The sequence below is a fragment of the Patiria miniata genome, unplaced genomic scaffold, assembly GCF_015706575.1.
Source record: "Patiria miniata isolate m_02_andy unplaced genomic scaffold, ASM1570657v1 HiC_scaffold_4, whole genome shotgun sequence".
In the NCBI taxonomy this organism is placed as follows: domain Eukaryota; kingdom Metazoa; phylum Echinodermata; class Asteroidea; order Valvatida; family Asterinidae; genus Patiria; species Patiria miniata.
In genome coordinates this window covers 2,043,990-2,057,700 of record NW_024037071.1, presented here as the reverse complement: position 1 = coordinate 2,057,700, position 13,711 = coordinate 2,043,990, and the positions used below count along the sequence as shown (strand labels likewise).

At 38.4% G+C, this 13,711-nt stretch overlaps 1 protein-coding gene across 4 annotated transcripts in view; it reads left to right on the top strand.

Moving 5' to 3' along the window:
• The window catches only part of LOC119739739 (rho-related BTB domain-containing protein 2-like), a 46,797-nt gene that overhangs the window by 9,524 nt on the left and 23,562 nt on the right, over positions 1-13,711 (top strand). The window contains exon 1 of one of the 4 annotated variants that reach the window (XM_038214778.1): positions 2,784-3,041. The exons of 2 other annotated variants lie outside the window; for them this stretch is intronic. In XM_038214778.1, coding sequence (XP_038070706.1) covers positions 2,948-3,041 — 94 coding nt within the window. In that variant the 5' untranslated portion in view covers positions 2,784-2,947. Of the gene's footprint in view, positions 1-2,783; positions 3,042-8,631; positions 8,672-13,711 lie in introns of those variants that run through there. One more of the 4 variants, XM_038214781.1, reaches the window with a different exon arrangement.

Sequence of the window (13,711 nt, the reverse complement as noted above, 5' to 3'; positions counted from 1 at the left end):
CTATCTTGCCAATACTCTTGTGTTATTGTGTACATTGTGTTATGACCAAATTAAATGACCATCTGATACATGAACACAAGATGATGTTATAAATAGCTATTCCAATTAATAGTTTTTTCATCTGTATGAGGCTTTGTCTTGCCCGTGTGATTGTTCTCTCATAATCACTCGGGACAATGCTGAGTATACAGTGTTTATGCCCGTATGTTGGTCAAGGGCAAGACCCAATATTAAAGATAGAAGTACATCATTTGTTATTTGTCGCGCACTTTGCGGGTGTGATGCGGCTTCTCCATCCATCGCCTACTCTCTGGATGCACCTAAGTTGTGTGTGCAATTCGTAAACGCACACATACACCTTTTCCACTTTGTAGTACAACAGCGATATAAATTGCATAATGTAGCTGTTGGGCGCGATCGGTCGATCGCGCCATCATCGGTCAATCGCGCTGCTATCAAGCGATCACATTTTCTTTCAGATTCACGACTCCTGGAGGACTGTTTCGTAAAAAAGGAAGTAAAGTCTGAGATTTCTTACAGGATCGACTGATCGCACAATGCGATCGACAGAAAGCGCAATGCGATGGACTGATAGCGCAATGCGATCGACCGATAGCGTAATGCGATCGACCGATAGCGCAGATTCACCCATCGCAACCCACTGTACATACATGTACATGTACATGTAGCTATCTTATTTCATTGCACGGTACATGCATGAAAACAATTGTATGAAACAAATTGGCAAAACGTCCGGTGGACAATGTTGGTGATTTTTTGTTGATTTCTGAAATGAACGATGCTAAAAATCAGAGCATCCAAACAGATACACACACTTAAACATGTGCAACAACTATTGCACCAATTGTAAGTAAATCAGTACGTTTGTACACTCTGTACACTATGCAGGTGTAGTGACTATACAACATGATGTACGTACCAGTACATAACGTTACAATGAATTATACAAACAATATAAATCAGCCCTGATCAATTGTGTAGAAAAAAAAAACTGAATATAAAACATTGCTCATCGATGAAAATTTACTAAAAAAAAATTTTCTGACTTACGGTACTCATTTAATATACAGGGAACAAAATATTTTGCAAAATGGTATTCATTTTTTTGGATATAAATTGCAAAAAATCACATTTAATTGTTTGGCAATCTGAGAAATTACATGAACCTAGAGCAAAATGTTAAAATGGCAGCTTCGAGTGGCGCGAAATTTGCTTCGGTAAGCAAAGAATATTCGACGAAATTTGAGAAATAAAGACAGTGTCCTGAAATGTATTTCTCGCAGATCAAATCAGCGCGATATATAAATATTTAATAATTATATTGGATGTTATTTTTCGGGGGATACAAGAAAACATACATGTACATTGCACTTACAATAACAATATTGCACTTGGCTTCGACTTGTGCAATATTTTTATAGTGCGTGCAATATATTCATATATCCCCCGAAAAAAAGCCATCCAATTTTAATATCCTGTTATATATTCCTTGTATTTTTAGTTTTATTGCATGGGGAAAACACATGCAAAAAATAATACACTTTGTTTTTAAAAGCAGGGAGCTGTATTATGTGTACCTGGACCAGTGTGCCATAGAGTTTATGTTGCACAGTGTATGTGTACGTGTATTTGAAACCTGAGATGATGATATTTGATACATTTACATGTACTTGCTCTTTTGGGTTATTACATTTACAGCATCAAGTATCAGTATCGGGTACAATGTGTGACATGCACTACAGTCTGTATGCTGTATAAATAATAATAATGTTAACAGGAAGTGGATCATTTGGGAGACATTCCCATAGACTTGTGCACAACATTTGTCCATCTTTAATGTCACCTAACCCCGATTTTTGCCTTATCCTGCCCCCACGAATTTCGATATATTTTTGTTTTGGACCACGAGCAATTGATCTGGCCTATTTGAGACAAATAAATTTTGCCTCTTAACAGCTCTATGACAGTAGGGAGACATTGAAATGTCTACCTAATGTCTGGTGTCTCCCTAAGGTATAGTTAATGATGACACAATGTCTCCCACAGGTACCATTAACAGGTATTCTTATCAATATTTCATTTCTGGTAATGAAACCAAGGATTCCTCAAAAGCATCTTAGGCACTGTGGCTCGCAAGCCTGAAGAAACCTGTAGAGAGAAGACAATGAGAAGAAATTACAGTTTTAGAGGAGGAAGGAAAACCCCAAAAGAATATTCTGGGGGAAAGCCAGTATTTTGCAGGATTGAGGCAACAGTCGCCCATCCAATGAACAACTTCAAGATACAATTGAGGATTTTGCAGGATTGAGGCTGTATCCAATGTTGACGTGGAGGCAGTTGCAGGATTTTGCAGGATTGAGGGTGCATCTTAGCAAAAAGGCTATGGGATTAGGGTTAGGGTTGTACATGTAATAATCAGTACAAGGGATCTTACACACTGTGTTAGCATGCGTGACAGATTTCTGCTGGTCATATGTCCAAGATATGAAAAACAAAGGTCTCTGAATATTTAAAGTGTCTGGGAAAAATTACAAGTATCTTTGTGAATTATGCAGGTAGCATCTGGTTTGTTGTCCTTGTTTACTGTTAACATCGCCTGGTATTATTGTTTCAGCTGAAGATGAGATGATGATCCTTTTTAAGTTACATGTAAATCACAACGTGTGTATGGTTTTACATGTTTACATGTTCTACTTTGAAGGACAGGTGAAATCTTTTTGTAGTCATTTTTATTCTGCACAGCGACTGTTGATTTCTACCCTACTGTTGCTGTAGTGCACAGTGATGATTTACTTGTCAGAATCAAGTTCCTGAAATCAGTGAATTTCCAAAGATTTGGTGCATAGCTGCGTATATAGCTCGCAACGATTGCAGGTACCCACGGATTTAACGTTTGTGGTGAAACACTTCATGGGGTTCTTCAGAAATGGCCGGATATACCGGGGAGTCGGCCACGGTAAACTTCCAGCTGGAGATGTCACAGTCTAAGTCCTACTTTCCCATCTTGTTTAGTCCGTTGGGTAAGTGAAATTAAAACCATCGAGTGATTGACGTAAGGCTTTTAAGGCCAGACAGCTGGACAGGTCCTACATGTGTGTACATCTTGAGGAGCAAGGACAGCCCATACAACGAGTTGGCGAAGCCACAATCTGTGCCTCTGTGTTTGTTTTGGACTTACTTCGGTAAAACATCCCCAGCGCTTAGGCCGGTCTGGTCAAATAAAAAACAAACGCAGAACGGAATGCTGGTTACTTCAAAACCAGAGACCAAATTGAAATGCACACAGTGCCTGAGTGACAACTTGAGTATTTTTTTTTACCCAAGTGCTCGGTGACAACAGACACTTTCGCAACCGACAAACGTTTCCTGAATTCTTGACACGTTGTGTTGTGTTGTTCATCGTTCGCTGTGAAATGCCGGTTTATAAAGCCCGCCTCAAACCAGAGCTATGCACTGAGCAAAAAGTCTCTCAAGGCGGTTTGCTCAGCACGTAGCTCACCGTGCGCGGTGATTTTTTGCTGCGTTTTCTGCCTCGCGAGACCGTGAGGCCAATTTCTATCCTGTTTGATTTCTTTCGCCTTGTGAGACGAAAATCTCACCGTGTGCCACAAACCTGAGCTACATGCTGAGCAAATGGCCTTGAATGACTTTTTGCTCAGCACGTAAGTCTCGTGTGCGGTGGCTTGAGCTACGTGCTGAGCTAAAAAAAAAGTTAACTAACCAGTGAAAACACATTGTTCTTTGGCAGTCAGGTGATTTTTTTTTTTTTTAAATGGGGACAAACGCCAGCAGGCTTTAGAAGATTTCCACAAAAAAATATCTTTAAATCACGTGTACAGAGTACGTGATTTCATTGGCTAATTAATCTTTTTAGCTCAGCACGTAGTTCAGGTTGTCGGCACGTGAGCTACGTGCTGAGCAAACAGCCTCAAGAGACTTTTTGCTCAGCACGTAGCTCTCGTGTGCGACAGGCTTAAGCGGTCGCGGGATGATTTAAACTTCTGACTCTGATGGTCACTTCCACTAGTTTACATGTATAGTCGTCGAACATATGTGCATCACGCAAAATTCAACTGTGAAGTGTGACGATCAAGCATTGCTAAGCTGCTAAACAAAACATTCTTACAAAACATTGCACACTCTGGCCGTTGTTCTTTGCTGTTTGATATTTTTTTCGACGTCCTTTACCATTAAAACAAAAACGAAAGACACCAAAATAATACATTAAAAATAGTAGATAAATATAAATAACGGGCATTTACATGTAATGTCGATTTTTGATGTTTCGCTCTTCATCAAGATCAGGTAGATTGCTTTCAGGAATCATCGACGGCAATAAATTATTAAGGGGGTATATTATAAATGGTATCCTTTAATTTTCTAGTCTTTTGGAGCAGCCTGCCAAATGTATGTGTATAGTGGTGTTCCCTAACGTGGCGCACTTCGACCTTTACCCCGACTTTCCTCATGTTGTGTTGCCAAACTTCTTTGTAGACAAACTTTGAATTCATTCAGTGAAATACTGGTACTTTTCCCTTATTAATGCTTGCTATTTAATCTCTCTGAACAGTCTCTGAAATTTAATCCGAAATTAAAAAACGGTTGCGTCCAGAAATTGGGCACAAACTCAGCCGAGTGTTCCCTAACGTGGCGCACTTGACTAAATCTCTGAAAATTCCAAATTAACATATAAGAATTTCTGTAAAGTCGATAAATTCTGATGAACCATTATTATCTCTACTTAAATACCCAAATAGAAGTTTGGGTATGAAATAGAAAAAATAATTTTCTTTGGGGGGGGGGGGACATTTTCAAAGGATTCACTGTGCACTTCGAAATAAAATAAAAAATCACGCCAAAATAAATAGTTCTAACTTTGTAACGGGTAGATAAACTCGTGATTTATGAAAGGGAGTGTTTAGAACTTGATGAAATTTCACTTTTTCAGTTAAAAGTTTTGCTCCAGCTAAGCGCTACAGGTGAACAATCAAAGTGCCCAACGTTAGGGGCCACGCCACGTTAGGGTACCGTACATCAATAATATATCATATGGGATACGTACACTTCCCGTGCAGTAACCAATTCCAGAGTTTGAAATGATAACTCTGGAATGAAACTGCTGTAGGCAGATTCAACGTGGAAGCATGACATGTGCTGAACCCTACTCCCTGTATATATTTTTTGATCAGGACGAAGATTGGATGGTCACGAGCAGATTTCAGCAGATGGCACGACGCACGATTTTTTAGATAAGAAAGCAGTGATTTATCACTCGTATTTATATAGTTTGACGTAAACAAGTCAAATCTGTCCAGGCAGTAGAAACATGCATGTACACGTATGTGGTCTGAAATACACTGTGAACATAGTCTTTAAATAAGTTCATCTGGATTGTTGGTAAAATAAGAGTTACAACATTCGTTTTTTCCAGTCCAAAAACGTAAAGATGTTACTCACGATTTCTTAGTAGTTATGTTTCACTCCTAAACTAGGAGCTTTGTCAACTACTAAAAACTAAAAAACGAATCTTCTAACACTGTGAACATGTCTGTGAAATTCAGTTTGTAGCATATGAGGTTACCTAAGTATACATAAATTCAATCGTGGATTTTGCCCTTCACAAACATATAAACAGCGTGTATTCAGTGTTGTCCCAAGTGATTGTGAGAAAAAAAATCACTCAAGTGGGACTCGAACCCACTCCTGTTTACTAGTGTAGACGTGTTACCAATCGACCACCAAGCTTGCTAGGGCCGGCTGGCTGGTTCGAATCTGATATAGCAGTGCTGCAACCAAACTATTCATAAGATGGAATTTGTGTCGGGTGATGTCAACTGAGTATACGGTGTTTATAAAACACGTTGGTGAAGGGCAAAACCAAATATTGAATTTACATCACCCCACACAAATTCCATTTTATGAATAGTTATGTGTACATAGGTACATACATACGTGTGTATTTTGACTACATGTATGTACACAGCTCGGCAATATGGGTCATAAAAAGCTGGTGCAAGGACAGAATAAAATAAACAATGTTAAATTGTCATACATGTACAGTATATGCAACATCACATTCTTATGAAAACTACACTTCCAGTACAACATTGGAATTTATAGCACATTAAATCATTTTTTTAATTTCATTTACAAAAACACAAATGGAATTTAGACTTTTTTTAAAATTAAATGTAGAGCAGATCATTTATCATTTGTGTATTTTTTGTTTGAAGCAACAAAAGTGCTTAAAATCCAAAGACGGGTGCTTAACAACTAACCTGATGAAGCTTTAGCTCTGTGAATGCTGTATATTCTGAGAAAACAATATTCTAGGATCTCGATTTCAGTTCAAAAGTTGCCGAGTCATGTTTTGAATTGTGCCCGAAATCAGCATCCGGGACACGTTAATTCTCAATCAGCCGATTGCAGCTACGTGATGTCACGCACTGAACCGTCGAATAATAGCAACCGCGTGCGTGTGTGTATCGTGTCAAGGCTTGCGCGCACCCGTTCACTGATTCGCCCAATTACAAACCCACTACGAACTGAAATTTCCAAAAATGCGTCACTTGACTCATCTTTGGAAATGACCTTCTTACATGTCTTATTGTATTATTATTATTGAAATAATAATTTCACAGGGAGTTTAGTGCCAAAGCTTTAAACCATTAGGAAGCTTTTTAACAATAATTTGGTCAGTTACTTTTTGGATAGCAGCAAATGATCCACTGTCCTTTTTAAGGGAGGGGTGAATTTCTCTCTCAGTCTAGACAGATATTTAATCTCAATTGTAAATATGTTTGTAAGCATGATGGTAAGCTTGGCAAGCTATTAAAGGTACATGTATTTGCATAATGACACACTAAGGTGTGTCTATATAGTGCAAATGTACCTTACGTATACATGTACTGGCATGTTTTATCTTAAAGGGAATGTACATCATTGGCTTTTGCTGTAGTTTTCAGAAATGAACTATTTGAGAGGTTAGTATAATAGATCAAATACTGTTACACTGACATTTTTGAAGTTTTGTGTTCAAAAAAGTTGGAAAAACCAAAAAAAACAAAAATGTTCAAGTAGTCTGGTTCCCTGACTCCACAAAAGATAAAATGGATCATTTTATAGATGATGGAAAATGTAAGGCAAGGGAACCAGTCTAGCTGGCCTGCACCCGTTCATGAACATGTAACCAATAGCAAACAAAATTTGGACTGAAAAAAATGGTAAATTTGGAGCAGTAGTTGAAAATAGTTAGGTTTTTCCAACGGTGGTCGATCACCGCTGGAAATTTATACAAAAATACCACTTTTCTTGAAAATGACTTCACACAGGTGCCATAATTTTACAGGATGCTTTAGACTGTCATTTACCAACATCCTAGTAAGGTACTTCGTAAAAATTTTTTAGTTTTGATTTTCGATGTTTACAAATGTTGTATATTCCCTTTAAAGGTCATGAATTGACCCAGATAAATCAGTACCATCATTTCATGCAGGTGAATTATTGCATTTTTATGTGGAGCAAAATTTATCTCGATCGTTAAACGTTTTTGTTCAATCACATTTGGTTAAAACAAGAAGCAGCAAATTCTTAAGGCCTACACTACACATGTACCAGTTTATAAGCGACTTTGTCATGCACTTTTATTAATACTTACTAGTATTTAATGAGTTTGTAAACATCTATGTAACAAAGTTGTGTGACTTTTCGTACAATTTTGTATAAAAGTCAAGTTCAAATTGATTTCTTCGAGCGACCCAAGACGTCACATAAGTATATCAACTGGAACCTGTGCCTAAAGGATGGACCGAAAAAAATCACACAACATATCGCGTATTTGTGGACACACAAGCGTTGTGGACCAAGTCCCGAAAACATTACATGCATGTGTGAATACCTTTCGACCTTTTACCCCGACACGGCGTTTTCTGGAGATTTTCAAAACTGCCGACTGATCCTACTTGTGATAATATAAAATTCCATTTCAATCATCTTAATTCTAATAAAAAAAATAGATCAGATTCTCAAAAACAAAAGAGACAATTACTTCTTGTTCTCAGAGATTCCATTTGTTCTGTTCAAGCCCATAGAATGATTAATGGAAATAACCGTTAACGCCACTTTAATTTAGACACGCACATCGTCACGCAGAGCTGTAAATAAGGATGTACATGTACGCACCGTGAACAATTTGGCATATTGATGACTTGCATTTCTAGGATTAGACTGTATTTAGAAGTAGAGCATGGAGAAATATGCACACATTGATAAAAAAAAATTAAATTCCTTTGATCTGAAGGTATGCATATATTGGTCCCATGGTATGCTTGATTAAAAACATGCACACAATTTGAAATGTTTGTGGAGTCTGCTGGAGTAATTGAATATAAGAAATAAGATTAACCATTAGGCTGTCGTGTCCTTAGCATGTGAATGTGTGTAACAGTGTACACAGGGAATGTCCTTTTTGATGTTGGCTGCCCTTGGCACAATTGATTATCTGTTAATCTGTAATCCTGACTTGCTCGCTGCGCTGTCGGCTAATGTACAGATACATGCACTGTACGTGTATATACTATGTACATGTATCATCATTTCGTTGAAGAACAGGAAAGGAGCTGGTACACATCCAGGAACGTGTTGTAAATTGGTCTGTAGGTTTCTTTTGTAATATTTGATATTTGTTCAGCAGCCAATTTCACTAAACGGTCGGTAACTTACGGTAGGCCATGCATAGGACTTACGTGCGCAACAAATTTATTATGCGGCTGTGCAGTTAATTTACGATCGATTTCACGAAAATTGGCGTAGCTGCACAACATTTTAAATATTCTGAACATCTTGGATGAGGATAATAACAACATTTACGACGGCTGTTTGTGTGTGATTTTGTTAGTTCACGAAACAGTCGTTGATTCACCTCCGCCCGCCATTTTGAAAATAGATTTGTCTGACTTTCTTTCCTCAACTCAAAAACCTCAGTCACCAGTAAAATAGCAATTCATTTTACTTCAGACACATACAGCTGTGAGTGTCCTGTATCAACCTTGATATGTTGTGCAATAACAGGCTCCATGAAGAACACAATTTGCTGGTACGTCAGTCGCTACGCCACAACTTATGCCACCTAAAATTATTGCCCAAATAATGCCATAATTTCTTGCGCAAGTTGTTGACTTATGCACTATGAAACTTTTGTGAAACTGAAATGTTGCGCAGCGTGAAATGTTGCGCAATAAATTGTGGTGCAATCGGACTTAAGTACGCAATTGGGTAAAGTTTCGTGAAATCGACTGCAGTTCATTTACATGTATACTTCAAAACCTCTAATTTTTGGCTCCCTGTAAATTTACATGTTGATGTGTACAGTGGACATCAGGCATGCAACTTTTCCCCGGATCTACTGACTTCCTCGATTTTCACTTCTCATGAATGCCATATCAGATTGAAGAACACTGCAGAAAGTCCTGTGTGGTTTGGAATTTCCTCGTTTTTTCTAAATTCCCAGTTGTGTCTACTTTATAATGCACCTATCTCACTGACTGAATGACTGCCACCTGTGAGCTGGGCAGTGCTATCATATAGGAGTTCCCCGTAACGCCAATGAATGGGCTAAATCCGGCCTATTGTGTAGACCACATGCATGAAAAGACTTCCAGTAAATCTATTCTGAATTTATAAAAATAGAATTGTGTGCACTTTGGGACCAGCTTTACCTGGCTTGCCTTGTATTGTTTTGTTGTTGTTGTTGTTGTTGTTGTTGTTGTTGTTGTTGTAGTTGTTGTAGTTGTTGAAAAAGATTGGTTTCCCATAATCAAGGAATGAAAGATACATGCATGTACATGTACGTACGCACAGTCGTGTTTTACTATACACCTGAGGACAACCTATTGTGTTTCCCTTTGTCCCTGTACTTTAACACTTTCCCATAGACTAAGCACGTAAACGTACGATCGAGGACAGTTTCGAACAAAAGCACCGTCATTCGAGGACTGAAAAGATCTTTTGTTCTCCCTTTGTGTGTCTGTCCTCAAGCGTAATACAAGACAGGAACGTACGTACGTACGTACATTTACATTCGTACATGTACATGCTTGTACTGTAACTCCAAATATGCAAAGCATGCCCTTCCAAGATGGATTTAAAGCTGTATAAAACCTGGTGAGTTAAATGTACACATAACTGTATAGGATCCTTGAGTAAACAACAGCAAAAAATGCTGGTACGGTACATGTACATGTACAATGTAGTGCTGCTTCGGTCAAATTCCAACAAGCTCTCCAGTTGAACAGATCACTTTCATCTGTTATTTGGACAGGTGTATTGGCGCATTTTTGAAGACAATTAAAGATATACATGTAGGAAAAATCTTGTTATACATGAAGACATGCATGTTGGGCCATTCTAATAAATTCTATAAATTTAGTGTCCTAAGTTTGTAACAGTTTTCCTGTCCCTGTTGCCTTGGCAATTAAGTTGCCTTCAAATATCATCAGGAATGACTTCAAATTGTAATTATTTTAATTTGTTGGGTAGGTAGTTTCCTATTCATAATCTTTCTTAGTGGACGACTGCATCATGGAGTGCATCAGAATTATAATTACCACAGACGTCAGATGTAACAGGGACAGGAAAAAAAGTGGACCCCAAATTTATAGAATGACCCCATGTACATGCACAAAAACATGAACCCTCAGATGATTTCTTGAAGCAACTGTTGCGCATAAGGGTCTCTTTGAAACTGATTTCCAGCGGATTTATTTTTGTTCCCGCTCTCTCACAATTTGGCTTTTAAAAACGTTCGGGGATCATCACTTTTGAGAATTGCAAACGAAGAAACAGACGAAGACAAACGGGCACAGATCCAGCACTGACTCACGTAAACATGTTTTTGCGCTGGAGGCCGCTTTAAATGGCAGACTTGTCCCCAGAGGTTTGGGAGGGTTTTTCTTAGTCACTGAACCCCCGGTGGACACCAGAGGGAGGTGATTGGCACCCGGGCTTGTGAGAAGACTGGCGGCTTTTTTTTGTGTCCTTTTTTTTTGCGGGGGGGGGGGGGGGGGGATATCAAATGAATATTTTAGCAGAAGCCAGATACGGAAGGATTTTGGACTGTCGTATTTTGTAATTACTGTAGGTCGTCTGTGTTATTTTTTTCTGCCAGTGAAGTCACTCGGAGCTCTGTACCGGTATTTTAAAGGCGTTTATAGCAGTGGCGCACCCAGGATTTGGCTTTGGGTGGCTCAAATTTTTTTTTTCAATTTTGCTACCGGTAGAAGTTAAAAAAAAATTTTAAAAAATAAAAAAATGTGGTCCAAAATTTGTGGCCGCAGAAAAAAATTGGGTTTTTTTTTTTTTTGGGGGGGGGGGAGACTATGTTGACGTTAGTGGCACCACTTACACCCCTATTATAAACTCGAAAATAGGCCACATACATATCACCATGGGCAAATTGTTGGAATTAAAAAAAAAACCAATTGACAACCTCTTGGGGGGCTCAAGGCCCCCCCCCCCTGTGTGCACCATTGACGTATAGGATTGTTTGCTTTTCATGCATTTTAATAACACCAATAATAACACCACTCAAAATCCAAAGAAAAATTTTCAAACCTAGCCAGTTGAAGTTTCAGCTCATGCAGTGGATTACACTTTTCACCATTTTTTTCTGATTTCAGTCTTTCTTGTCCTAAGGAATTTTCCCTTTCGAAATCTGGAATCCCCAAGGTTTTGCTATAAAGGTGCATTAACCTACATGTACCGGTATAAGAAAGTACAGCAAAAGAAATGGGTATTGTATAGGGGGCATTCAACACAAAGCATGCCGTAGACTTATACATTGCTCTGGTGCCCTCGGCAAGGCTCAACCGATTATTTCTCAGATTGTTCATTTTCACCCAATCTCAACCCCGAATTGTGGCGTTCATATAATATATAGTGATTCATGTGAATGATATAGGGAAAAGTGCATTGGAATATGGCTTTGCAACTGAATGCACATCGATTTAAGCCTTTTGCATCTTCATGTGAGTGAGACAAAGGTATACGTACATGTACGTGAGAATCTGTATTTTATTGCGCAGAATGCTGTAATATGTAGGCAGTACACATAACATGCATCAGCTGAGTCCATACATTGTGTTCACAGGACTTTGACGCATTCATACATGTATAAATTTAGGGGGAAATTGGCTTTCCATTTTAGGCAGTGATGTAGCTGATCGAGTCAGTTGGATCAAGTCGGAGTCACGAATCGTGAGTCGTTTGGTTCAAGTTCGAGCCCGAGTCACCGTCACGAGTCATTTGGTTCGAGTCCGAGTCACGAGTCATTTGATTCAAGTCTTGAGTCCAAGTCCGGCTATGGTTGTTTGAATATCAACTCTGATTTTAGGCTGTTTCAACTCATACAAAACATGTATGTACAAATAATGAATGTTCGTGATTGCAGTGGTAAGAATAATTTCATGAGGTGACTGATGGAAAGTTCGCCGAGTGGAATGGAACATTCCATCTGTCACCGAATGAAATTATTCTAACCATTGCACGAATGTGAAACATTCATGATTTCTTTTCTGTACAACACCTTAAGAAATCCTCGTCATCTGATCGGTCAGAACCAATCATGACCGTGCAATGGAACTTGTACCGGTACATGTATTTGCCGTGAAATAGAACTGTTAGAATTCAATGACATGTGATCAAACGACCGACCAATCAGATGACGGAGATTTATACAGGCTTTGTGTAAACATGTATACAGTAGATTCCCATTGATTACTGATTGCTGTCAATATTAAACGGAGTTTTCCTGCACATGTCTATAGAATGCGGTTCATCATTACATCAAGGCTACATGTACAAACAAAGAAACAAACGAACAGTATAATAGATCATGAATCTAATGAAACTCGCACAATATCCTGTCCAGGTAGTGTCCATGTCACATTGATTGAACGTGGACTTGCTTTGATAAATGACTATCTTAGGTTGGGCCTGCGTGTTGACAGGTGGTAGTGCGTACGTGTGCATGCATCCACATTTTTGTTTAATGGTGATGGCATGGTCCCTCAAGAATGCACTTTCTTGATGTGTTGAGTGTGATCAAAAAAATCAATGCAGGTAACACGTACAGGTATTTTATGTACATGTACATGTTCTTTATTTTTTCTAGTGTACAGAAAGTCATGCATGTATGTTTCAATAAGCCACTACATGAGCTGAAAGTTGGACGGGTTAATTTTTATGTACCCTTTTTTTTTTTTAGCAATTTTGCTTAGGCCAAGTAAAAAACTAAACCAGTTTTTCTTCCTGGCCGCTTACTTTTTCCTGCCTGCGTCCTTTTTTCCCCCTTTTTACATTTTTTTGTTTAATTCATACATTTCCAATATAGTTTGCAAATATATTTTCAATAGCTTGTCTTTTTATTTGTTTCCAACAAAATTGTAGCTATGTAGAAAAGGTGACGGTTCCGTTGGACAGAAGTTTGTATCAGCAAAAGTGTTGACACCAAAAAAACGCCTGCCTCCTTCATTTTTTCAAAGAGACCGGATGAGAAACGGTTTTTTTTATAATACTCGGTCTTACATGTCAAACAATAAAAAATGATTGAAAACTAAATGATCCTAAAAATGTGTACATATAAACCAAAACGTATGCTTATGACGCACCTCAAAAAATGCCTCCATATATGATT